This window comes from Elephantulus edwardii, unplaced genomic scaffold, assembly GCF_000299155.1.
Source record: "Elephantulus edwardii isolate Elephantulus edwardi_28Jun2011 unplaced genomic scaffold, EleEdw1.0 scaffold00130, whole genome shotgun sequence".
Classification (NCBI taxonomy): domain Eukaryota; kingdom Metazoa; phylum Chordata; class Mammalia; order Macroscelidea; family Macroscelididae; genus Elephantulus; species Elephantulus edwardii.
In genome coordinates, this window is record NW_006399880.1 from 3,872,932 (window position 1) to 3,900,796 (window position 27,865).

Genomic DNA, 27,865 nt, shown 5'->3' on the forward strand with positions numbered 1-27,865 from the left:
TCTGCAAAAAAACACACTCTGTACAAGTGAGTTGGACACAGGAGGTCAACTCTGATGATAATTTGACTTGAACTTGCTCCGTAAGAGGAAGGGCAGAGCTCGGCATGGGTCTGTTGAGTGGAACCAGCTGGGAAACCTCTCTCCATGGCTCCCAAGTGTGGCTGTCAGCCATGCCTGCCCTGGGGACCAGCCTCCATCTCCAGGGCAGTCTGGCGAGTGGAGCAGAGCAGCTCAGTGGCAAACACCTCACGACAGTGCATAGTTAAGAAATCAAGGAAGCAATACAATAATCCCAGGCACAGACATCTGAGCCATAAATACATTATTTTAAGGATATACTTTTTTCTTCAATTAAAAATGATTTATAATCCTGATTCTATTCACAAGTAACGATTTCATCATCACACACTACAGACAGAAATGTTATGGTGAACACGGCTGCAAGTCTACGAAGGGGAGTTAGTGGGGTGGAAGAGGGGACGGGTGACCGACCCAGCACTTAGAGGGGCACCCAGGACAACCCATCGGAAGCGAGGACACTAATGTGGCAGTGGAACGTCAACACCATGGAAACTCACAGACAGAAGCAGCTTTGTTCAATGTAAACATTGATTTTTTTTTTAAAGGGACAGCAGTTCAAGTCTCTTTCTCACGTGTGTTCTCTCGCGCGCTCGCTCGCTCTCCTTTTTCATATACTTAATTTCTTTGAAAACGTAAACATATTGGAAGGGCCTTGTCTGAGGTATTGAGGTATTCCTCGAAGGTTAAGGCTGTTATCAATGCAGGCTCTGCTGGGCCTCCTTCAATAAGCTGTCAAAATCCATGGCTTCGTACTTGTTTTTCACTGACATAGGAAGGGCCTCTTCTGAATTGGAATCTGGAGGGGTGTGTAGGAGTCAGTGAGGAGAAGGTGCGAGCAACTGAGGTCAGTCAGCCCTATGGGGGAGGGGACGCACGGGCTCCGAGAGTGTGGTCTCAGCAGCCCCATTTGCAGAGAGAAATGAGTCTGAACTAGAGCCCCTCACAACTCTACTCTGGTGCTGACACCCTGTAACCTTACCTCCCTTGCTTCTCTCCCATTAGTTCTGTTGTGTAAACCACATAAAGGGAGCCAACAAAACTACAATGCCTTCATTGTATATGAGAGACACAGTTGGGGCAATGCCTGGTCTAGAGTTCACGCAGGTCTCCTGTACTATGGAGTATATACTAGACTGTCCCCACACTCCACTAAGTAATTCTTCCCTAAATTTTACTTCTTTGTCTTTCTTTTCTAACTCATTCCAATGCAAGGCCATGATGGTAGTATTGTTTCAGGGTGGTTCACCAAAGGAAAAGTTTGTCCTGATGAGTGGGGTGTCCACCACAAAGTGCCTTCTCAAGGAGGTGGGGTGGCAGCTGGTCCTTGGAGGCCAAAAATATAGTAGCCACAGTGTGTCAACTAGTGGGAATCTAAGACTCATCCTTCCAACAGGTCTAGTCTTCTCTTTGGTATCAATGCTGAGAGGGCATAAGATGAACTAGAGGCCAGAAGGAAAATAAGACAGTACCTTTCAGGCAAAATCATATCAGTCAGCACATTTGAGGCTGGGGTATGGGAACCATGTGAAGAAAGGCTGGGCTAGATCAACAAAGTTGTTACCCCTCATGCTTTGTGTGTTGCTGGGTGGTAGGTAGCAAGGCCTCATGTACTTACTTACCATAGTCAGTGTATCTGGGCCAACAGAAGTGGCGGAGCCCTCCGTAGCTCAGCTGGAAGGAGGGCTCATTGCGTTTCCTCAGGGCAGAGCCGTTTCTCAGAGAGAGAGCAGCATGCTCAGAACACCTGTAGGTGATGAAGCCATACTTCTCGCCCCTGTGGGGAGAGAACAGGGGAACATGCCACTGGGCTGGTTGGGTGGGTATGGTCATACCACTCACTGCTAGATGAAGAGCAGAAATCTGCAATGATACAGCCACCAGGTCCCCCCAGCAGAAATGACAGCTATGAAGTAATAAGAAGTAATCCACTGTCTGCCAGATGTCTGCTATGTCACTACACATAGCATCATGCCATCTTCAGAAGACCCTGTGAGGTATTGCTACCCCTGCCTCACAGAGAAAGAAACTGCTTCTGGGATGCAAATGGTAACACAGGGATTTAAACTCAGGCCTCTGTGACATTAAGCTGATAATCCAAATACTTCCATTTCCTTCACTAATTCAACTTTCTTAGATTTGTCAAAGTGACTGCCTCATCTAACCATTTCCAGGTCAGCACTCTATGCATACTTCAAAGTCAGCCTCTGATACCACTTTCTTGGCTGGTAACTAGGCCTTAACCCTACCTAACATCATTGGTATTTTGTTCAAAACTTTCAGTCGGCTGAGGATACCAGGGTAAGTCATGGGATTTACATCCTTCCCAGTCCTAGGGATTTGTTTAAAGGAGCCTAACACTCAAGCAGACCCAAAAAGAATCCACTCTTAGTCTTCAGAACTTGGGAGGGGAAACTTCCACTTCTGTGGTGGTCTCTAAGGTAGTCTCCAAGGAAGCAGGCTTAGCAAGAGGCAGTCACACTGCAACCAGAGACAAAGACTTTGCAAATGACATCAGGCAGAGGAAGCAGTAGTGAGCACATTTGAATCTAAAGTCGGTTTCATAAACTATAAGAGAAAGAATCCTCACTTATTAATAGATGTTAATCCATAAATTCTTCAAGGGCAAAAAAATATAGTATTCCTCTTTGCTCAGGATAGACTAGTCAATGTTCAATGGAGTCACGTTTCTTCACCACAACAAGATAAAGGTAAATAATCCAATAGAAAAATGGGCACAGGATATGAACAGGCACTTCACCGAAGACGACATTCAGATGGCTAACAAACACATGAAGAAATGCTCAAAATCCCTAGCCCTAAGAGAGATGCAAATTAAAACAACTATGAGATATCATTTCACCCCAGTCAAAATAGCAAAATTTAACAGAACAGCAAGCAACAAATGCTGGCGAGGTTGTGGAGAAACTGGAACCCTGATTCACTGTTGGTGGGAGTGTAAAATGGTGCAACCCCTGTGGAAAGCAGTATGGCGCTTTCTCAAAAAGTTGCAAATAAAGATACCATTTGACCCAGCAATTCCACTACTGGGAATATACCCTGAAGAGACCATAGCTGACATCCAAGCAGATATATGCACACCCATGTTTATTGCAGCTTTGTTCACAATAGCAAGGAGTTGGAAACAACCTAAGTGCCCATCAACAAACGAATGGCTAGAGAAGCTGTGGTATATTCGCACAATGGAATACTATGCTGCATTAAAAAACAAGGAACTCATGCAATATTATTCAAAATGGTTGACTCTGGAGAACATTATGCTGAGTGAAATATCCCAGTCACAAAAGGACAAATATTACATGATGCCACTGTTGTAGAATGGGACTGTCCTTGGGGTTGGGGAGAGAATGAATAAGATGGGTTCAATAATGTATACTGCACTGAAACAGAGGAGGGAGAGAACCGTCTAAAAGAGAGATGTAACTGGGTATTTCTGTCATCACAGGAGACTAGTGCGAGGGCTGCATGGTGGAGGGGACCTGGGGGAGTGTTTGTAAAACAATGAAAGAAACTTTTCTTTTACTTTTCCATAATTTTTGGACTTATGTACTTATAACTTGTTAGTCAAATTTGTGTCTTCTAGGTTGCAACACCCCCATGATACATCTTGAAGGATATGTACATGTACAGCCAAGCACAATCAATAAGAGTGCATCTGAATTCCAAAATCAATCTCCATAATAGTCTATGTGTTTCCTACTGCCAAAGGGGCCCTTTAGAGTAGTGAGAGAAGATCTTCACCCTGAAACCCACAGTGTCCCTTTTCAGCAGGAAGTAGCTAAGAGAATACACCGTCCCCTTTTCCTTATGACTCACGGTGAAGTCTCTCTCAGGGAGGAGTGATAGGGAATGGCAAAGGATACACTGACAAAGAAGATTAATCAGAACTGGCTTTGACAAGCACTGTGGCATTTGGACAAGAACAAGCTGGGAGGAGGGTAGAGAGAATAGTGCAACAATGAATGAGTGGAAGCCCAAAATCTCTGTAAATGTTTATGAAAATTAATAAAATATAATTATAGAAAAAAAATTTAAAAAAAAAAAAGGGAAAAAAAAATGGAGTCACGTTTCTTGACATTGAGCCAGAGGAGAGCTGGGACCCTTCTGTGTTTTAAAATGTCTAAAATTGGTAGTGTGCCCAAGCTTTCTTCTTAAGATCTTGTGTGTTTTTTCAATCTTTAGCAACTGATCCTTCTCTTTGAGAGAGTAATTGACTCCTTTTGCTCTTGTTTTTAAAAAATTCATTTTGCTATTGTTTGTCCTTGGATGTGCCCACCAGCATATGCCAAGGAATACTGAAGACAGCTACCTGGCAAACTGACTGGAAGAGATACATATTTGTTCCCATTCCCCCAAAGGTGATCTCTATAGAATATGGAAACTATTAAACAATATATGTATTATCACATGCATGTAAAATCTTGCTGAAGGTCATCCAAAAATGGCTGGAACAGTGCCATCCACAGAGAACTTCCAGAAATTCAACCCAGGTGTGGCAGCAGAGATCTCATTGCTGGTGCCAGATGGATCCTGGCTGAAAGCACAGAATACTAGAAGCATGTCTTTGTGCTTTATTGATTATGCAAAGGTACTTGATTGTGTGGTTTTAACCAATTTTGGCCTACATTGAGAAGACTGGGAATCCCAGAACATATAATTGTGCTCATGTGAAAGCTATAACTAGATCAAAAGGCAATACACCTAGATTAAGAGGTGGTTGTGCAAACAGAGAAAGGGAAACTGTGTGGTTTAAAATCAAGAAACATGTGAGGTAGGGCTGTATCCTTTCTCCACATTCAATCCACATTAAAAAAAAAACACACAAAACAGCAAAATAATTTGAGAGGCTGACCTTTATGAAAAAGAGGGTGGCATCAGGATTGGAAGATTCAACAAGCTGCTTCATGCAATGTTGCTTGTTAAAAGTGAGAAAGACTTGAAATGCTTGCTGCAGAAGATAAAAGACTATAGACTTCAATATGGATTACTTCTCAACATCATGAAGACAAAACTCCTCATCACTGCGCCAATAAGCAACATCATGATAGATGGAGAAAAGACTGAAGTTTTCCATGACTTAATCTTGCTGGATCTGCAATCAACACCCTTGGCATTTGCAATCAAGAAATCAAAAGATATATTGCATTGGGTTAAATCTGTTGTCAAGGATCTCTTTACAGTATTAAAAACCAGTTATGTTAGTTTAAGGACTAAATCTGATTGAAAGCATAGTCTTTTCATTTGTTATGTATCGGAAAGTTGGACAATAATTAAGAATGACAGAAAAATTGATGCCTTTGAGTTGTGTTGGAGAAGAGTACGAATATCCCATGGACTTGTAAGAGAACAAACAGATTTGTCTTGAAGACAGCGTAGCCAGGGTGCTCTTAGGAGGCAAGGATGGTAAAAATTTGTCTCATATACTTTGGACAGGTTAGTAGTGGCTGTTCCTTGTAAAAGGACATCACGCTAGAAAAGATGGTCACTAAGAGAGGAAGACCTTTAACGAGATGGACTGACACAGTCACTTTAACAATCAGCTCAAGTATATTAGAGATGATGAGTGTTAGGTTCGAGTAGAGGGGTCAAGTGGGAGAATGAAGAATTCAAAGAATATACACATCAACAAGAAGATGTCAATGGCCCCACCTACCTGGCCAAACTAATGGATAAGCCATACATCACAATGGAATGTCCCTTTCCTCCCTGAAAACCTTGTTATAAAAACACTCTCCCATACATTGAAAGTGTGACTCCCTCAGTCTTGCCTGGGAGGCCCCCTAATAAAGCTGCTTTTAATTTTTTTTCTCTTGCTCTCTCTTATTTCTTTAAGTCTACTAACCTAACATCTAGTTGGCACGAAACCTGGGAGATGAGTTAAGGGGTGACGTGCTCCTGCCTCAGGATGAGTGTAGGCGTGCGCTTACTCTCTCTTGAACCAGCTCACACAGTGTCAAGAGGCTTGAACAGTAAGTAAAGTCCCTTTTTCTCCTCCTCTCCTGTTCTGTGTGTGGCTGCTGCTGACTAGATAATCTCTGCCCCTTTTGTCTTTCTGATCTCTGTATTCCCCACCTCCCTTTTCCTGGAGGCTCCTAGAGCTAGACCCAGTTGACTTCCAGGCATTCTAGCCTTCACTGCACGTGTCTCAGCCTTCCAATCCAGACATTTTTAACTCCCTTGGGAATCCAGATCTGTCCACACTGTACTTCTGTCTGTGCATACCCCAAAATTGCATATCTGCATCAAGTCCACCCAAGAAAGACAAGGCATTTCTTCCCAGGATATTGATTGTGCTTGGAGACACCCACACTATTTATAACCTCTCTCTGCATCTGAGACTCCCAGTTTCCAGGGGACACCCTGAAATCTTGGTTGCCTCACCCACAGATCTGAACACCAAAGGTAGCCAAATGTCTAGGCCTCCAAAGGACAGTCCCTTGGGCTGCCTTCTCTCAAATCTTTCAAACTGGGGTCTAGCTAAAGATCTCTGCCCCAAAAGACTAATCTTTTACAGTAACCAAGTGGCCACAATACCAACTAAATAACAACTCTCAGTGGCCTGAGAATAGAAACTTTGGTTTCAATACCCTTTGAGATCTTGACAAATTCTGCCAGAGGACTCAGAGAAGCTTTTTTTTTTTTTTTTTACTTTTGCTCTCATCTCTCTCTCTGTCCCAGCCCTCCCCTATTCCCTACCCAGTGTCTCCTCCAGAACCCAGCATGGGTTCCCGCCAAAGTGGAATCTCTTTGCCCTCCATTTAATCTGCTTTCTTCTGCTTAGACCAATCTAGACTCAGCTCCTCCCATTTATATCCCCACCTCTCCTGTTGCTAGCCACTGTGGATTCCTGCCAAAACTATCTGTCCTCCATCTACTCCGCCTTCTTCTGCTTTGACCAATCCAAACTCAGCTTCTCCCATTTTCCTCTCCTCCAGTCCCTCCAAGACACAGCCTGGAAATGCAGATAAAACTTTTTCACTCTCTGCTTCTCTCTCTCTCTCCCCCCCTCCCCCCTCAACCTGTTCAGTTTTCTAGTTTTTGAACTGAAATATCACTCTCTTCTTTTTTTCATCCCTTACCTGCAAATGAAACATCATCTCCCTCCTCTGATTCCACCAGTGCCCCAGACAAAGACACATAGGCAAATCTGCCAAGCCCCTGCTCCTTCCCCTTCATGTCTCTAACACCTGCTTGTGTTCTCATACAGCCTTGGCTAAAGAAGCTCCTCCTCTGTCCCACTAAGAGAAGTTGCCAGGGCAGAGCGGATTATCAAAGTATACATCCTTTACTCCAGTTGGGCCCCAAGCTGTCCCCTGGCAAGAGCTGCACTGGATATACCAAATTAATACAGCAACAGGAAGAGATGGTTGAGCTATATGCAACGGTATGATTCAGTGTCTGCTAACCAGTCTATATGCCATCTCCCATAAGGCAGTCGATTTTAACAAAGTCAGGAAAATTACCCAAGCTAGAAATGAGAACCCAGCCACTTTCCTTAATCATTTCACCAAAGCCCTGACTCAGTATACTCGCTTAGACCCTACCTTCCTAGCAGGAGACACTGTTCTAATTACTCATTTTATCACCCAATCAGCCTTTGACTAAAAAAGAAATTAAAAAAGGCTGAGGACATCCCCCAAACACCCATTCAAGACCTGGTAAACATGTCCTTTAAAGTTTAAACTTGTGCCTGACAGAAAGCGAATGTGCAAGCCCAAGCCCTGATAATTGCCTTGCGCCAGTTACCTCATGGTGCATGCTTCAAGCATGGCAAAGAGGGCCACTGGGCTAGCTGCTGCCCTAACCTTCGCCGTTCAACATGGCCTTGTCCTATCTGTGGGACACAGGGCCATTGGGAGGCCAACTATCCTTCAGCACCTAGCTTCACAGCCTCTCCACTAGACTTAGTCCCTATCCCAGCCTATCTCCTGGGTCTAGCCACTGGAGACAGAAGATGCCCAGGTTTGTCAACCCCCATCACCCTTGCTGAGCCCAGCATAACTTTTCAGGTAGCAGGTAAGCCAGTTTTCTTTTTGTCTGACACAGTACTTTTCAGTACTCCCTTCTTTCTCAGGTTCTGTTTTCCTTTCCCATGTCTCAGTAATGGGGATTGATGGCCTTCCCTCCAAGCCTCTTATCATTCAACCTCTCCTCATTACCCTTGATAAATGAACACTCACCTATTCTTTTCTAACTATCCCTACATGCCCAACTCTGCTGCTAGGCAGGGACTAGACCTCCTGTCTAAACTTGGAGCTGTGCTTCCCTGAGTCAAGTGAACCTAGTTTGCCTGACCAGCCTTTAATTCTATCCCTTTTAGCGCACCTTCCTTCTAAGTCCCTTTCTATACTACCTCTATCACCAGATGTTGTAAACCCAATTGCATGGGATCTTTCCACTCCATCTGTAGCCTCTCACCACCAACCTGTTCTTGTTACTCTGAAGGGCCCTTCTCCTCTTTTCCCATTAGACCTCCAACTCCCAATCTCCACACAACACCATGGAAGTTTAAAACCCATTATTACTCGACTGCTTTCCAATAAGCTTATCCCCTAGTGTTCTCTTGCAGTAAGTTAATGATCCTTTATTCATATAAACTTTCACAAACTCACACTGCTCAACTTCTTAACTTCTTGGCCTCCAAAGGATACATGGTACTCCTCCCCAAGGCCCAATTTTCTCTCCCCATAGTCACATACATAGGTTTTCAATTGACTCCCATCACTAAAGGTTTAACAGTCAATAGACACAAAGCTACTGAAGGCCTCAGGCCATCTCAAACTGCTGATCAAATCCTCTCTTTTCTTGGCTTTATTATTTCCTTAGACACTGGATTCTCAACTTTTCCTTACTAGCAAAACCCCTTTATAACGAAGCAAAAACCACTCCACAAAAACCTCTAAACTCATCCCAAATAGTTAGAAGGGCCTTCTTCAAGCTCTAATACCTCCTTCTACAGTCCCCACCCCTTACTTTACACCTATACACTGATGGAAAAACAAGGTATTGCTGTTGGAATTTTTGGCTCATCCCTTTGGACCCACCTTTACCCCTCACTGCATACCTATCTAAGAAGCTTGATAGTATGAATCAGGAGTGGCAACTCTGCTTATGAGCTCTAGTAGCTGCAGCTCTTCTCACTAAAGAAGCACTTGAACTTACCTTGAGAAGCCCCATGCAGGCCTGATTACACACTGTTTTCTATTCTGACTTCCTCCTGGGCAGATACAGGAACTCCATCTACTCTTCCTCAAAACCCATGATATTTCTCCCTCAATCACCATCCTTTAATCCAAACACCTTATGTGCTCTTTACTTCCCTATCTGATCAACCCGTTCCAAATTCAGACCATATGCTGCTTGTAGTTGGCAGCTCTTGAAGGTTCACCTCTGAAGGTTACCTATGCTGAAGTCTCCATAAGCAAAGTGTGGGAAACTTCCCAAGGGCATGACCTCACAAAAAGCTGAGTTTATTGCCCTTATAAGAGCCCTATAGGCTAGAGGCAGATTCTAAATATGCCCTTTCAATTGCTCATTGCTATGCTGCTATCTGGTGTGAGCAAGGCTTTATAACAACAAAATGTTCCTCTATAGTTAATAGCTAGCTGATTATTCTTTTGTTAAAAGCTCTTGAACTACCTAAGCAGTACGCTATAATTCACTGCAAAGGACATCAGTCAGATTCTTCCCTTATTACCAAGGGAAACAACAAAGCAGTCCAAATAGCAAATATTTTGGTTGGCCTTGCAACCACAACAGACCACCCTCATCCTATTTTCCACCATGCCAGATCTACATCCAAAATACACTGTAGAAGAAAAGCAGTCTCTCCTCCAAAATAAAGGTCGCCTAACTCCCAGTGGATGGATCATGGAAAATGGCAAAGCAGCTTTGCCTCAAGAACAAGAAGCTGATGTAACATGGGTGCATCAGTCCCTACATACAGGAACAAAAGCTCTTTTAAAATTTCTCCAACCTTTGTTTCATTCCCCTTCTTTGACCTGGACCATTGAGTCAGTGCAGGACAGATGCTTTACCTGTAAACTAGTAAATACTCAGAAGAACATCTGACCCACACCTCAACACTTCAACTCCAAGGCCAATATGGGTGGTAGGATTGGCAGATTGATTACACACATAAGCCAACCCACAAGAAATAATCTCCCAACTATAGTAAATATCTTCTCCAGATTGGTTGAAGCCTTCCCCACCCGGCAAGAAACAGCAGATAAGGTTGCTGAGGCCCTACTCCAGCATATCATCTTGGCCTCCCTATTTCTATACAATCAGATAATGGTCCTAGCTTTGTCTCTAGAGTCACACAGCAAGTATCCTCTAGTTTAAGTATCTGCTAGAAGCTGCATGTACTATATTGTTCCCAGTCTTCAGGCAAAGTAGAGCACATGGATGAACTCATTAAGTCCATCTTACTAAACTGACTGTCAAATTACGCAGGTATTGGATTGACTTACTTCCTATTGCCTTAGCCTGTATTCGAGCAACACCTCATTTATCATCCTTCCTAGTCCCTTCAAACTAATATACGACTGTTTCTGCTAAACCATAACTTACCCACTGAGAGCCCTCTTTTAGCATCATAACTTATCTCTCCCTCCTTAAACAATTACTCTGGAAACACGCAGACCATTGCACACCCAAATGCTCGCCTGAAAGTCTAGACCAAACCACTGAAGTTGCCCCAGAAGACACTATTCTCATCAGGCGGCGTGCACCCAAGCCTCTCCAACCATGCTAAGACAGACCTTATACAGTCATCCTGACTACCCCCACAGTGGTTATGGTCATAGGTAACCTTCATTGATACCACCTTTCTCAGGTTAAACATGCTCCTCTCACTGAGCAAGTTTCTTACACCTCTCAGGTGTTAGGTTCCACTACTCTTCACTTCACTTCACTTCACTTCACTTCACTTCACTCAGATCCCAAGTCCTAAGCAGCTCTTTTTTTATTTTTTGTGTGTGTACCGTCAAATCAGATCAACAGGTACAGGAGGAGATTGCCCCTCCTTTTCCGGCAGAGCATCTGGTGGATTTGAACCACATATCTCTGGGATTGCAGTGCAGTAAGCAGCTCTTATGTATAGCAATTTAAAGTGAGAGAAACTTACATGTCGCAGTCTACTCCAACCACACATCTCATCAAGGGTCTTCCTTTCTTGCCCCGTCCTTCCACTGTCCCAAGCATGCTATCCCTCTCGAGGACTGGTGCCTCCTTACAATATGCCCAGTGTATGTTAGATGGAGTTTTAGAAGCCCTGCCTCCAAGGAGCAGTCTTGTTTCACTCTATCTAGGATGACTGAAACAGTACATTGACAGAGAATTACCAAAAATACAAGTCGGCTTTAGAAGAGGTTATGGCACTAGGGACATTATTGCCAGTGTCAGATGGATCTCGATAGACAGCAAAGAGTATCAGAGAAATGCCTATCTGTGTTTCATTGACTATGCAAAGGCATTTGACTACATGGATCACAACAAATTGTGGCTAACCTTGAGGAAAATAGGAATCCCAGAAGATTTGATTGTGCTTATGCGAAACCTATACTTGAACCAGGAAGCATCCTCAGAACACAGCAGGGAAACACTGCATGATTAAAATCAGGAAAGGAGTGTGTCAGAGATGCACCCTGTCTCCATATCTTTTCAATCTATATGCAGACTAGATCATTCAGGAAGCTGGGAATTATGAGAAGGAATATGGTATCAGGATTGGAGGAAGACTCATCAACAACGTACGTTATACAGATGACACAACCTTGCTTGCTGAAACTGAAGAAGACCTGAAATGCTTGCTGCAGATCAAGAACTGTAGTCTTCAATATGGATGGAAGCTCAACATCAATAAAGAAGACAAAGATTCTCACCACTGGGCCAATTGGCAGCACCATGAGAGATGGAGAGGGGATTGAGTTATTTAACAGAACTTGCTTGCCTCCACAATCAGCACTCTTGGAACCAGCTGTCAGAAAACCAAAACATGAATTTCACTGGGAAAATCTGCTGTCAGGGATGTTTCTGGAGTACTGAAAAGCAATGATGTCAATTTAGAGACTAAGGTGCACTTAATATAAGCCATGGTCTTCTCAATTACTTGTTATGTGTCAGAAAGAGCTGGACAAAGACTAAGGATAACAGAAGAATCATTGATGCCTTTGAATTGTGGTGCTGGAGAAGAGTCTTGAACATACCATGGACTGTGAAGAAAACAGATCTGTCTTGGAGAGGCTAGGATTTTGAAGCTCTGTTTCACATACTTTGGGCATGTGGCCAGGAGCAGCAATCCTTGGAGACAGATAACATAGTTGGAGGACATGAAGGGTGGAGGGACAGTGCAGGAGAGGAAGATTCTGGATGAAATGGATTGATACAGTAACTGAGGTAATGGGGCTTGGTGTGTTGGAATTAGTGAGACTGACTCGGGACAGGGCAGGCTGCCATATATAGAGTCCTTACAGGTCGGAGGTGACTTAACAGCACTTAAGAACAACAACAACAGGACGAACCTGTTTGTTCTCCTAGCAGTCCATGGTATATTCAATACTCTTCTCCAGCACCACAGCTCAAAGGCATCAATTCTCCTTCAATCATCCCTTGTCATTGTCCAGCTTTTTGATGCAAACCAAGTAATTATGAAGACCATGGCCTGGATCAGGCACACCTTTGTCTCCATACTGACATCGCTGCTCTTCTGTACTCTGGAGAAGTCCCTGACAACAGACTTTCCTCAATGCCAGTCATTGACGCCTTTGAGCTGTGGTGCTGGAGAAGAGTACTGAATGTACCATGGACTGCCAAGAAAACAAATAGATTCATCCTAGAGAGGGTTAAACCAGGCTGCTCCTTGGAGGCAAGGATTCTGGGGCTTCGCCTGACATACTTTGGACATGTTGTAAGGAGAGACAGGTCTTTAGAGAGGAACATCATGCGGGGCAGAGTGGAGGGACAGCGCAGGAGGGGAAGACCCTCTATGAGGTGGATTGATTCAGTAACTGGGGTAATCGGGATGGGTGTGTCAGAGGCAGTGAGATTGGCACAGGATAGAGCATGGTTTAGGGCTGTTGTACATAGGGTCGCTATGAATCGCAAATGACTCGACGACACATAACAACAACAGTACCAAGAGTGTTGATTGTGGAGCCAAGCAAACTAAAGCTCTTAACAATCTCAATCTCTTCCCCATCTATCATGATGCTGCCAATTGGCCCAGTGGTGAGAATCTTTGTCTTCTTGATGCTGAGCTTCCATCCATATTTAAGGCTGCAGTCCTTTACTTTCTGCAGCAAGCACTTCAGGTCCTCCTCAGTTTCAGCAAGTAAGGTTTTATCATCTGCATAATGCATGTTGCTCCATTTGTGTGATGACTCTTATGCACAAAACTACTTTCTCACTAATGTATTTTAAGAATTAAATTCAATTTTTAAAATAGTAACTTAGTTTAGAGGTATAGTGGGAAATAGTTTAGACAAAAACTGACAAAAGTTTTGACATCAAAGCTATGCATTTATAGGCAATGTTCTTGTTCTAGATCCCCTGAAGGCAAAGTATGGCTTCCACAGATGAGTGGGAAGGAGCCAGGCTGCTTAAAAGAAAAAGGAGACCCAAAATTCAAGCTACAGAGGAACATGGAAAACTTGGTGCTTGTGTGCAGTGAGGTCATCAGGTAAGCGCACATCAAGACAGCCACAGGTGTGGGCCCATCCCCTTTACCATCACCAGATCTCAGAACCTATAGCAATCATGCGGGCTCCAGCTCTAGCTCTGTCACTAACTAGCTGCTCAGTTAACTTTTCTGAAATCCCCAGAATGGAGAGCAGTAGAAAGAATGCGTACATTTATCACAGTGTGTTGCAACAATTAAAGACTACGCAGACACTGTGTGGTACTGTTCTAGACTGACTGTGATGTGCTTTCCCCTAACCCTAACATATGTTGAAATCTTTTTTTTTCTATAATTATATTTTATTAATGTGAACGTAGTCTCACATGGAAATGAAGGAATGAAGGAACGCTGGAAGGCAGGGGCCACCTCCCAGAGCTGGTGCTCTAAATCAGACTTCTACCCTCTGAATGGTGAGAAAATAAATTTCTGTTCTTTAAAGCCATCTCCCTGTAGTAGTTCTCTACGTGTGGATTAGTGAAATGTGCTCCATGAATATCCTCAGCACCCCCCGCCCCCGCCACCCTCTAAGACTTAACACTTGCATGCGTACACTCACTCCCTGCCCCCAGTGTGTGCGTACACACCAACCCCCAGGACTTAACTCACCTCTTGCTTCTGGTCTGCACCTGGCACTCTACAATCTCCCCAAAAACCTCGAAGCGCCTCTTCAGCTCGCGAGAGCTCATGTCGCTGGAGAGATTGCGAATGTACACCACCCGGCCTTCACTCTGCTCAGGAAAGGGGACACATTTTAAGAAAGAAATTAAATTTTTAATGTATTTAATTACAAATTAACAGAGGGGATCAGTCATTGCCAGGGGAGCTCCTTGGTCGTGAGAGTCCACGGCATCTTCCCCCCCCCCCCCCCCGTCATGACATCTGGCTAAGCAAGTGACATCAAAGGGGCTGGAGTCAGAGAAAGGACAGTGATCATTACTACAAAAAGGTCCTGTATTGATAGAGGAGGAGACTGCAGAGTCCCAGGTGGGAAAGTGCTCCCCAAAGGAAGGTAGATGCTTACTTGTACAACTTGACAGAAAGTAAGCAGAGACTGGGTTGAAGAAGAGGATTTATCACTATGATACAGTGACATGTTCAGTAGTTTCTGCATTTATGTTGAATCTGAAATTTATTTTTTCTCTTTTTCTTTTTGATGGGCAAGGCTGGGGTGCAGCTGTGAGAAACTGAGGATAGTAATGGGGCAAGAATTAGGAGGTAAGTCATTTGCTGGAGTCCAGGTGGCTGGCAGGAAAGGCAATAGAGCAGGGGGCATTAGGGCTAATGTAGTCACCCCCACCCCACTATCTCTGGTTCAAGCCACAGTGCAGACAACAGTAAATAGACCAGGGGAGTTTGGTGAGATGCTATGGGCCTCAAGAACAGCTTCACTGATGGTTGCGGGAGCCCAGCTGTAACTACCCCTTGTGGTTTTCTTCTCCCTCTCAGGCCATGCTGTTGGAGGAGTTGCTCAGACCTATGGGAAGACCTCCAGTTTGTCCTAGAATCCTGTGAGCAAGGCTGACAATTCCCAGGTGTAACTGAATTCCTCTGGCAACAGGTAACAATAATTGTCCAGCCCATACCACGACAGCAGGAGAAAAGCAGAACTGAGGTCCCCCAGCAGGACCCTGGGTCAGCAGTCCTGTAATGTGAGCAGCCCTCTACGCAGTACATCAAGGTTTGACTGGGTACAAATCTACCCTTTCCTAGTGGCCTCCTTGGAGTTGCGTCAATTCACAGCACCCTCCTGTCTCTGCCACCAGTCTTTGCTTGGCTAGTGCTTTTCACCTCAGAACTTTAATTAATGACGCCCTGCTCAGCCCCATCCAGGTTAACACACCCTCCCTACCAGTCAAAACACGGCTGTTTATTTCAGGCATGACGTCAATGTCAAAGCACGGTTCCCCGTCTGTCATTACTCTGTTTATTCCCTTAGGAGTCTTTTGGCATTCTCCCGGTGGAGGTGAGGCCACTGTCTGTCTGCCTAAACCTAGAACAGTTCCAGGCATATAATGAATAACAGTTCCAGGCATATAATGAATAACTACCAAGAGATCTGACATGGGCTCTAGGAAGATGCGTTCTGCACACTGTGTGGTTTTGAGAAACTGCCTGCACACACAGTGGTGCACCTCTAGGGGCACGCGTACATCATGTATAATTCTAGATGCACCACTGTGAGGGGGTAGGCATAAGTGACCGTCTTTCTGCTGCTGCCCTATGCTCCCTTCCCTCCTTTCTAGCGGCACAGGATTGCAGGCTATGGCTGCCACTTGCAGGGTCTGGCTGCTGTGCACGGACTGATGCTGGAAGGGAGTTGGGGACATGACTGGGAACAAAAGAACCAGACAGCTCAGTCCCTTAGTCCTGAAGGGTCTAGAGGAGCACAGAGGAAGCACAAGGACCAACTTCCTGTGTGCAGATGAGTAAGCTGAGGCTTGGGTGGGTGGGAGATCTGCCCGAGGTCACAGGGAAGTCACGCTGGTGACAGCACTGACTGGCTGGTGCCCTTGCTTTGCTCCCACCCAGTCTGCCACCTCAGTCTCTTCAAGGTCCCTGCTGATGAGCCCCATGTCACCAGCAATGACATGTTTTACGGCCAGCCTCTTGGCGGCACCTTCATGGTGTCACCCTTTGATGCCCTCTGATGACACCCTTGTGCTCTTCAAATGACACCTAACTGTTCTGCAGGCCGTGGCCCTTCTGTTCCTGGCAGAGTTGAACCAAAGGGCTCACACCAGTCCCTTCAAAGGCCCCTGAAGCCCCTGTACTTCCTGACCCCCTGCTCATCCCCAGTCACTCTGGGCTCTGGAGCCCCAGATCACTTACAATGGCCTTTTCGTGCCGCTTCCTGGCGTGCCGGATGCTTGGCGTTCTGTCTGAACACGGCCCTCTGCTATCACATCTGTCAGTGAACAAGCAAAGCACAGGCACTCACTCTCAGGATACTCTAGGAGGCAAGGGTGCCTTGTGGGGGGGGCGGGCGGGGGGAGCTTGTGCATGAAGGCAGAAGTGCTAAAACACCCTCACACAAAGGCCCAGCGCCAGCCAGCGAGGGTTCAGAACACCCTGACCCAGGCTTCTCAGCCAGGCTTCTCTGGTGATCAAATCACCAGAGTCCAAGTTCTCAGAATCTTGTCTACTAGGAGGGATACGAAGAGTCTTCACACAGCCATTCTTTTACTGTGCTTTATTTATTTTTTTTAAAATAGAGTTCTCTGGTGGTGGCCTAGTGGTATGGAGTTGCACTGCCAACCCAAAGGCAGGTGGTTCGAGTCCACTAGCTGATCTGCTTGAGTGAAATGTTACAAGAGCAGATTCATTTTTACTCAACCATCCAAGCATATTTTATCACATTGATTCTAATCCCCGTTTCATTGTAACAGAACTGCTTCTCTGTGGTTCTTGTTTCTTTTCATCCTTCTAAGCTTTATCCCTGGGCAAAGGCTGTCTTTCTTATCAGGTGTGGGTATCGGTTCCTGAGTCCTCACCTTCTAGGCCTGTATTTGACTACAAGTTGTGCCCCTAGGGTGAATGCAGTCCCAGACTCACATAGTTGACTTGTGGCCACAGCCACAGGGTTTCCTAGTCTCCATCAGGCCAGGAACCTTGACTAGTTCTATGTCTTTGTGTCTTGTTTTGCTTTTATTCTCCTTCTATGCGGGACCATCCATTGTGATCCCTTTCACAGCACCTAGCCAGTGGTTTATCTAGGTTTTTCTGGTCTTCCTGGTATTATTGTTAAATGCCAGGGAGCCAATTATGACTCAGTGACTCTAGGTGCAATAGATCTGAACTCTGTCCTATCCTGACATTTTTTGAGTCCACAGCTGCAGACAATGCATCAGTTCATCTCACTGAGGGTCTTCTCCTTTGCTGACATCACCATTCCAAGCATGATGTCCTTTTCCAAGGAATGTTGTTGTTGTTGTTGTTCTGTGCCATCGAGTTGCATGTATAGCAGCTCTGAACCCTACCCTGTCCTAAGCCAGTCTCACTAATTCCGACACACCAACTCCCACTGCCCCAGTTACTGTATGAATCCATCTCATCCAGGATCTTCCTCTCCTGTGCTGTCCCTCCACACTTCTGAGCATGAATAGACTCTTCTAACAATATGCCCAAAATATGTGAGGTGAAGCTTCATCAACTTTGCTGGTCTTAGGGTCATGGAAGTGGAGGTCTACAAGCCCTATTAGTGCTACATACTAACTGCTTCCATGTGCTTTTGAATTTCTTTACTCTTATTTGCTCCAGATACAGAATGACCAATACTTAACTGCATCTTAGATGGCAGTTAGGAAGCTTCTAAGTCTCCTGTCACCACTCACCAAAGTAGAGTATAGAACACTGCTTTTGTAAATAATAGAATATTATCTTTTGTCAACTGACCTGGATATCCCCTGATATGGTCCCGAGGCCCCAAGACCATTGACTCATTCCCTCAGGGTGTCTGGCTGTGATTAAGAAGTTGATGTAACCTTGTTCCCTGCTGATGTTGATTCTACTATACACAAGGATCCATCTGCAGCACACACAAATAGGCCAGTAGAAACACCTACAGGGAGCTCTGGTGGCCTAGTAGCAAGAAGCTGTGCTGCAATCCTAAAGGCATGCAGTTCGAGGCCACCAGCTGCTCCATGGGAAGACGGATGGACAGTCTCTTCCTGTGTGGTTAACTGCCTCTGAAAACCTGCCAGAGGGTCAGCTATGGGTCGGTTCCGACTCTATGGTACACAACAAAAACCACAAACCTATGTCAAAGGTGTAGTCCCTTCCACTTGCCTTTTCTGTTCATCTTTCCCATGGCCCTGTGCACCACTTGTAGGGTATTGGTTGTTACTACTACTGGTGATGGAAGATTGTGTAGGGAATTATCTGTTGGTGTCAATGACTCCTGGGTACCACCTCTCTACAGACATCCATTATCACATCTGACTGGATGAAAAAGTCCCATGTGGTTTTCGCTTTCCACTTTTCCCAGATGAGAAGCCCGAGCCTCAGGTCCTTTGTAGGATTCACCTAAAGCCAGAAAGCAGGGAAGTCAGGGCTGGGAGCAGGGCTGGTGATCTCAGGCTGACTGCCACCACTGGCTGGCTGGCCCTTGGCTGAGAAAAGCCATTGCCCATCACAATGCCTTGGACCTAGTGGAGCTTAGAAGAAAAATTTCACAGTTGCCCGCAGGCCTGATCACTCCTTGAAGAGGCCTAATGATATCTAAGGTGACCAGAATAGAGACCAGACCAGAGGCCGGGATCCTGATCACAAAAGCCCACACCCAAGTTAATTAACAGGGTCCCCATTCCAGATTCCAAGCAAAATACCATTTTTTCTAGTCTTCCCTAAAACCCCTATAAAAAGAAATCATCCTTGACTCACCCGCACCATTCTGACCTTCGCATGTGGTCACTTGGCGTCCTTCTCAGACCAGGCACTAAAGGCCTGTTTGTTTCTTGGGACTAGCTTCTTTCTTTCTCTCTCTTGCTTTCAACTATTTTTCTATCTATCAGAGCTACCAGACCTATTGATCTGCCCACACCGTGTCTGCTTCTTCAAAGGGACAGTCTGCACAGCGAAAGGCACCTGGGGTGTGAGGTGGGATCCAATCCTGGCTTTGCCACTTTCCGTCCATGTCCTCTTGGGCCAGAACAACAGAACAGGGGCTCTGAATCACAATGTGGGGCTGAACCTCAGCTCTTCCACCTCCTCCCTGGGTGACCTTGAGTCTGTTACTTAAACCCTCTCAGCTTCAGTTCTTCATCTCTAAAAAGAGATTACCAGTTGTACCCACCGCCTGAACCATCTATGAGAATTGAATCAGAAACGTATGTAACATATTAGGCTCAGCCGAATAGTACAGATCAGTACATGGACTTGACCTTTCTGAACCTCAATGTCTTCATCTACAAAATGGGGATAAGAAGAACCTTCAAGTACATCTGTGAATCTCAAACAGGGTAACTCAGGATGTGACTAGTGAAATAGAACTGGCTGTCCTTTCCTCAGCAGAGGAGCCAGGAGCAGCTGGGAGGCACTGTGGCACCTGGGGTTTATGTTGTCAAGATGCTTCCTGCTGATCTAGGTATGGCAGCTGAAGCATGGGCAGAGAAACACCGGTACAGGGAAGGTTAGGGTTTGAGGATTACCAAGTACCAAGCTCTGCTGGAGGTGACCTGGTAGCTTAGAGGGCTAAGACATGGGCTGCTAACTGGAAAGCCAGTGGTTAGAACCCATCAGGATGCTCCATGGGAGAAAGAGGAAGCAGTTTGCAAGACTTAGTGCCTCAGGAACTGGATGGGCCAGCTCTATCCTGTTCCGCAGGGTCACTGTGAGGGGCCCCCGACGTGTTGGCAGTGGGATAAGAAAACTGAGCAAGACTCAACTTGGCCAAGTCACTTTCTTATTGCACATAACAAGCAAAGACAGCTTTTTTGTTTGTTTTTTTTAATTTTTTCTCTCCTATTTTTTTAAATTTTTTTTAAATATATTTTTTTATTATTTTTTGTGTGCGTGTACCGTCAAATCAGATCTGACTGGTACAGGAGGAGATTGCCCCTCCTTCCCCGGCAGAGCATCTGGTGGATTCGAACCGTACACCTTTGGGATTGTAGTTGCAGCTCCTTGCCACTAGGCCACCAGAGCTCCCTGATGTCCATGTTTGTTTTATTCCACATTCTCTCACCATTTCTGAACAGGGTCCTTCCCCGGCAGAGCATCTGGTGGATTCGAACCATGCACCTCTGGGATTGTAGTTGCAGCTTCTTGCCACTAGGCCACCAGAGCTCCCCCACAAAGACAGCTTTATGTCACTTGAATGCTGAGCTCATTCTGGGGGCATCAGCATTATCACTTGGGGACTTGTTAGAAATGCAAATTCTGGGGCCCCACTTGTTTTTATGGTTATATGTCATCAAGTTGCCTGCGACTCATAGTGACCCTATGTACAACAATTCTGAAGCCTGCCCTGTACTGAGCCAGTCTCACTGACTCGAACATACCTACGCTCATTACCCTAGTAATAGTATCAATCCATTTCATCCAGGGTCTTTCTCTCCTGCACTGTCTCTCCACTCTCCCAAGCATGATGTCCTTCTCCTAGGCCTGGTCCCTCCAGGTCACATGCCCAGAGTATGTAAGATAGAGCTGCAAAATCCTAGCCTAGACCTACTGAATCAGGCAACTGAGTCAGTAACCTGTTTAACTGATCCTCCAGGGTCTTCAACTGGCCTGCTCTTGGCCCACCATTGCCATCTAGTGGCTCCTCAGCTACATCTCCCTCCTCAAGCTTCCCCTGGAAAAGAATGGGGGCCCTACTGTGATCAGAGAAGCAGCCAGTTGACAACCAATGTGCCAAGCTGCATTCTTCCTGCCCAGCTTCCCAGCTGATTTCTGGACCAGCTCCATCTCCACTCTGGTTCAGTGAGCAAAGACAGAATGAGCCCACGGGCTCACGACGCATCTTCCTACGCTGAGGTACCAAAACTCTGGGGGGTGGCTGCCTGCTGAAGTCACTCACCCTGGAACTCAGCAGAACTCAGAAACAGGAATAGCATTAGCACTGCTTTAACTCTAGGAGGTTTTTTCCCCCCCCGAACATGTATTAGAATTATGCCAAACTTTCTTTTTCAAGTAAACATTGCAAAGGTCTTAAATTATGTGGGATGTTTTTATACAAAACCCGTCCATTGTACAAACACACAAAGCAGAGACAGAGATGAAGGAAAAGGAAGTGGGCAGGGGGTTGTGGATATTTCTGGTTGTTTGGGGATGCACCAGGTATGGCTGGCTCTGGGACTTGCTCACAGCTCCTTCAAGGAGACGAGGCTTCAGGTAACCAGCCAGGATGTACCCCAGGGAGAAGCAGGCCCAGGTTCTTGGAGTTTCTCCTTCCCCGGCACCCCAGGTCCCAGGGCCTGCCCCTGGGGCCATCCCTCCCTGCGGCACTCATGCATACCTGAAGGTCCTCCGGGTGGCTGGTGACCGGGAGCGGCAGGAGGAGCCAGAGCTGGAGCGGCTGCGGGAACAGAGCTGCCGACTGGCCTTCCTCGGTGGGCTCTGGTAGGGGCAGTGGTCAGAGCGAGGGGAGCTGGCCCCCGAGTCCTCCTCATTGTCCTCTTCCTCCTCCAGGAGGAAGTTACTCTCACCACTGCTGCTGCTGCTGTCTTCAAAGACGGTGTCATATTCGGGGCTTTTGCACGAGGCCAGGTCTTCGTCGTCCAGGGCACTCTCCAGGAGCCCGAAGTGCTTGGTGAGGCTGGCGCGGATCTCATGGTCTCTCAGCAGCACGCTGTCCTTGGTGGGGGTGTTGGCATCGCAGCTCCTGTCGTCCTCCCTGACACAGGCCGCTGCCTCAGCCTGAGGGGCATCTTGCTGGGGCAAGTCCTCCAGGTGCGTCCCAGATGGCTCCCAGGACCTCAGCACCTTTCTCTGCAGAGCGCCCTCCGGCTTGAGCACCTGGCAGTAGTCGTGGTCTCCGAAGGAACAGGAGAAGGGGCGCTTCTGTCCACCCTGGGAGGCTGGAGTGGCTGCCGTGTGCCGCAGGTGGGACAGGAGCTCGCTCCGCTCCGGGTGTTTCTTTGGCAGCTTGTGGGTAGCCTCTGCAGTGGCCCCAAGCTGGGGGCCTTCGGGGGAGGGGACACTGGGAGCTATGTCTTTGCCCAAGGTGTGCTTGATGTCAGGCTTAAAGGGGTCCTCTTCTGTCGGCTTGTATGGGGGTGTGGTTGGTGGGGTGAGTCCTATCCAAGCAAGAAGAGAAATACGTGACCAATCACTTCCCCAGTGGACTGCAGGACCCAGTTAGAGATGGCTAAGAAGTGGCCTATGTGCCACTCACTACTCCTCCAACCCAACATGATGGCAGATCACTACTCTCAGGACCTTTGGGTGGAGCCTGGACAGGCCTCAGGCCAGGCACCAGCCTCACTCCCCCCCCCCCATCCTTAGGAGTTAGCATGTGAAATGAAATCCATTTAGCAGCCCTTCCGTAGCCTAAGGATGATACCCAGAAGCTTCCATGTCACCCAAGATATGCAATCTTGGTATGAGATTTCCCAACTGCACCTTTAGATGCCTCTAGACCCCCCAGAGCAGAGAATGGCCAGGCATCACAGGTAAAAGCACTGGGCTTTACGGCCAGTGTCCTCAGTGCCCTGGCATCACAGTGTGTCTGCCGCCCTCTGCAGTGCACCACAGGGCACTTGCAGCCACGCCCGGCTCTTCCTCTTGGAGGCTCCTGATGCCAACAGGACAAAGACTACCCTCCTCATCCCGAGTTTCCTCACCCTCCCCAGCTGTCCTGACCTGCCTCTGTCCTCCTGTGACTGGTCCTTGCTGACACCCGGATGCTAACATCAAGCAACACAGGCCACCAGGATCCTCAGATGCGGCTCCTCCATGCCCTTGCTCATGCTGAGCTGGCTACTGGGGGCCCCTTCCTTGTCTTCCCAATGTCTACTGATCTTTCACATCCAGCTCACCTGTCCCCTGTTCTGGGAGCTGGCAGTGCCCCCTGGCCATATCTGTCCCTTCCTCATGTCCCAAGGAGCAATGTACAGTAAAACCCGAGAAAACAGGGAACTTTATAAGGTGGAAACTTATCAACTTATTTTCCACTAACAAGAGAGAGAGGAGTGGGAACACTGTCAAAGGTGGAAAACTCCAGAGGCCTGAAAAAACCCAGGCAGATTTATTGTGTTTCAGGTCTCACTGGTTTCACTGGGCATACTTTTCCCAACAGTGGCCAACATGGTGGTGTGTTTCTACTTGGGCTCTTCTAAGCTTGGAATTCTGTGTCCTTTTTCCTGAGCCAGCATCTGCGTACCAAGTACAGGCGGCCGAGTGGCTGAATTTGGGTCGCCTCACTTCATGATAACCTCGCTAAGCACCTCAACCCCCACAGCCCTGTGAAGTGGTGACAAGGTGAGATCAAGGGGCACCCCTCACTGCTCAAGGATCTGCTGAGTGTGGGGGATTTTCTGACAGGGGTCTTATCAGCCAGCTCTCCCAAGAGCATCCCACGCCCGGTCCCTGGCTCACCTGCTGTGCCACAGAGCTCCACCGTCAAGGTCTGCTCGAAGTTCTTCTTGCCAAAGGGAGGGTCACTGGCGGGGTCAGAGACAGAGAAGGAAGAGGCTGGTCAGCAGCAGGCTCCCACCCTCCTGAGCACTCAAAGAGAGTGAGGGGAAACTATGATGGATTCTAGTGCACTGCTCACAGTGGGGTCCGGGGAGCATCTGAGGGGACACCATCCTGACTGCTGGAAGAATTCAAAGCTGCACAGCTTTTCTAGGAGATACAGCATAGGTCTGCTGGAGGGTGAAAGGGGAGGAGTGATGCCACCTTCTTATTTAAGATGGAGCAACTGAGGCCCCGAGAGGAAAAGGTTCCTGCCTAAAGCCACACAGCACTGTCAGCTCTTTTTCAAGGAGAAAAGTCATTCCAGTGTCCCAAGGAAGACAGCTTACAAAATGCCCTGAGACCTGAACTCCGCCTCCATCCCCTGGATTTGTGGTGACCTGCGTCTAACTCCACATTGCCCTCTGTGGGAGCCCACTGTCTGAGGACCCCACATGGTAGTCAGGGCAGGAGCCATGGGGACCACAACCACCATGTAAACCCAGTAAGACAAGGTCTCTTGGAATAATCTACCAGTAACATCTGAAAATCTACCTTTGTGACAAGGCCAGCATGAGGCACCTGGGAGAGTCTGAAAAGACAAAAAAGAAAACAGATTTGCCAACACAGCATCACCAGCCGATGTCCCCCCTTGGAGGATCTCCTAAACTTCCCTCAGAACCAAACATAACTCTTTCTCAGGTCTCTAACCCAAAGGCAAACCTCTTGTAACTTTTAGGGCCAGGAGGTGGGAACAACGCAAGTCTACCTTCTACCCCAGGGCTCGCGCAGCATTAAGGACTAGTTTGAGTGACTCCCTTTCACAGAAAGCAGGGTGGGTCTAAGAGAAGACCCTGTGAGCCAAGCAATACAGCCAGTGAGGAAAGTCCCAGCTCCTCAGTACAGCAGCTGTGGGCTGACTCCTGGCTCGCAGCTAAGTAGACAGACAGGACTCACTGGCTGGGCTGATCACAAAACACCTCTGTGCCCGAGTGTCATCTTAAAACCGACAATACGAAGATTTACCACACAAGCTTGTTGTGGGGAGTCACGTAGGATTACCTCTTAAATCTTAGAACAGTGAGAGGCAGAGCCAGTGCACAAATCACCACCACCACCACCATTGTTCTTAGAAACTGACAAAAACAACTTCCTTGCAGAGGTGAATGGATGGGCTCACACTTTCCGTTGACTCACCCAGGAAGCTTTCTTGATAGGACATGTCACAGTTGGTAACTATCTTCCTCTCTGCTTATTTTTATCACCTATATCCTCTATTAAAACATAAACCTCAGGAAGGCAGGCATCTTGCTCCTTATTAATAGTGCCTGCTGAAAATACCCCTGAAGTGGTAAAAATCCATCTTCAGGATGGGCCAATCCTAAAGATCTGCCCCAACCTCCCAGTTTATAGAAAGGGCAGAGGAGAGTCAGCAGTGGGGGAAGGGACTTGCCCAACACAGGACAGAACCTGGGGCCTGGTCCTGTGGGGTATGCCACACCTCTCCCTGTCCCTCTCCTGTAGGCCACCCCCCATGACTACCTCTGGGAGGGAGCCGCAGGCAGCTGGGGTCTTCATCTGTATCCCCACACCCACTCTCGCAGGGGCTCTCCAGAGCCGGAATCTGGGGACCCCGCAGGAGCTGCTGGTCTTGGCCACTGTCCTCGTCCGTGGGGCTGCTCAGCTCCCCCTCCACATCGTAGGCCCTGGGAGCCAGGCACAGTGAGGACAGAGCACCTTGGGGCTCTGGAGGGACCAGGGACTCTTCGCAGAAGCTCAGCCAGGGGCCTAACTCGGGGTTAAGCCTCCGCGAGCGGCGCACTGGGCATACGGAACTCTCCAGCTTCCTGCCCAGCTTGGTCCATGGCAGGCCTCGGCCTGGCCTTTTCCTGCCCCACTCCTCCTCCTCCTCCTCCTTTTCTTCCTCCTCCTCTTCCTCTTCCTCCTCCTCGTCTTCCTCTTCCCGCTGCAGCCTGCTAGGCCGGCGGACACCCCCTCTCACCTCCAGCCGCAGAGGACGCAGGCTCGCTCTAGGCCCCAGGCTCTTGGGTGAAGCCGCAATCCTCACCTCCTCCACAGGGGACAGGTGACCGGAGGAGGCATGACTGTCCTTAGGGGTCCTGAGCCTTGTCCGGGGTGTGAGGGAGGCATACACAGGTGTGGCCAGGCGGTAGGGTTTGCTGACATCACATAGGACATCTTGAGCCAGAAGTTCCCGCAGGATAGAGAACTCAGCCCAGGGCGCTTTGGAGGGCGACCGGGATTTGGGCTGCACTCTGACCTGCCTGGAGGGGCTGCAGGGCTGGGCGGCAGGCTCTGGGGTCTGGGCGGGCAGCTTCCTCTGGGGGAGGCAGTAGGTGTGCATGTAGTGGATCAGCTGCACCATGGCCCGCATGTCCTCCTGGGAAGCCTGGGCACTGGGGCCTGCGCTGCCTGGCGCTGCAGAGTTGTGGGGAGACGCTGGGGCTGGCTGGGGGCTTGGGCAGTCCTCACCTGGCTCCTTTTCCTCCCTGGCAGGGAGCCGAGGACTCAGGGGTGGTGGTGGGTGCGGGGCCCTCTCTGGGGAGCGGGCTTTAGCCCGGGGGCAGGACAGCACCGAGGTGAGGTGCCTATGCAGTTCTGTACAGTTTCGGCTCTGGGGCTGTGGGAGAGGGGTCTTCTTGTCTTGGCTGCTGTCCACCTAGAGAGGGAAAGAGGCTACTATGAGGCTAGGGGCTTGCACCGCGCCTCCTCTATGGCCTGGTCTGCAGCACACATCTCACCTGGGTCACAAGACTAGAAAGTTCCATTCACTGCATCCTCTGCCCCCAGCACAGAGCCCAGCACCTAGCAGGTGCCCACCTGGTGAGGAGGGAGGGATGAACAGCCTCCTAACAGGTCTATCAGCCTGGGGTCTGGCTGCCTAGGCCCTGCTCCCACCTCCGACCCACTGTGCTCTTCACCCCTTGGTAAGGAAGCCAGAAGGTAGATTAGTGGTGGCCCGGAGCTGGGCGTGGGAACGGGATTAACTGGAAATGGGAGCACATGGATCCCTCAGGGGTGACAGAAATGTTACAAAACAGGACAACAGCTGTGGTTGCATAACTGCAAATTTACTAAAAACCACAGATTTGTATTCTTAAAACAGGTAACTTTTTTTGCTAGCAGTTTTATTGGACTAGAATTCATATACCATATAGCTCATCCCTTTCTTATACATGCTTCATTGGGCCCTAATAAAGTTATATTGTGTGAAACTCTCACCACAATCCATTTTAGAACATTTTATCACATACAAAACCAGAATAAGACCAATCTGTGTTCACTAGCTATCACCCATTAAGGAAAAACAGGCACATTTTATGGTATGTAAATGATACCTCAATAAAGCTGTTTGAGCAAACAATCCAGGCCCTTCCGGGGAGCTTGCCAGCACTCACCGTTAAGGGGAAAGGCCCTGAGCCGAGTCTTCTAGACTCCTTTATCTGGCCTGAGCAGGTCCCTCCCTCCATTCTTCCCACCTGCCCTACCCCAGGCTCTCCTGTCAGCACAAGCGCCTCATTGCCGAGCTAGGGTGGACTGGTGTGGTCACCTCTCTGAGGAGCTTACTGGTCTCCCAGAGGGTTCTTTTCAGAGGTCAGCTTGGACTGGCAGGGAAGCCTGCTCAGAGGAGCTGGTGAGGGTGAGGTTTACACACTGAGGCCTGACCAAGAGAGAGAGACCTGGGCACCCAACCACCCCCAGTTTTACCTTGATCCTGAAGGTGTGGACCTTTACACCACTATCTCCTGGAGGGCCAGGTGGGATAAGTTCGGTGTGGATTTGAGTCTCGGGACTCCTTGGAGACCTTTTTACTTAGCTCTCCTTCGAAGGCCAAGGCTCAGGTAGTGAAAGAGACTAGCTTTGATCCTTCCTAGGTGTTCACGACAGAGCTTAATGCCCTCCAATGGCACCCCACAAGCCAACGCTGTGGTCAATGACCTGGGCCCTGCT

General features: G+C 47.8%; 1 protein-coding gene across 2 annotated transcripts in view; it reads right to left on the reverse strand.

The window, feature by feature from the left end:
• Positions 1–776: 776 nt before the first annotated feature.
• PPARGC1B (peroxisome proliferator-activated receptor gamma, coactivator 1 beta) overlaps positions 777–27,865 on the reverse strand; it is a 146,747-nt gene continuing 119,658 nt past the window's right edge. For both annotated transcript variants that reach the window (XM_006893706.1, XM_006893705.1), the window contains 8 exons: positions 25,436–26,573; positions 24,449–24,485; positions 23,816–23,880; positions 21,735–22,515; positions 16,610–16,685; positions 14,387–14,508; positions 1,701–1,855; positions 777–877 (listed from right to left, as the gene is read on the reverse strand). In XM_006893706.1, coding sequence (XP_006893768.1) covers positions 777–877; positions 1,701–1,855; positions 14,387–14,508; positions 16,610–16,685; positions 21,735–22,515; positions 23,816–23,880; positions 24,449–24,485; positions 25,436–26,573 — 2,475 coding nt within the window. The remainder of the gene's footprint in view (positions 878–1,700; positions 1,856–14,386; positions 14,509–16,609; positions 16,686–21,734; positions 22,516–23,815; positions 23,881–24,448; positions 24,486–25,435; positions 26,574–27,865) is intronic.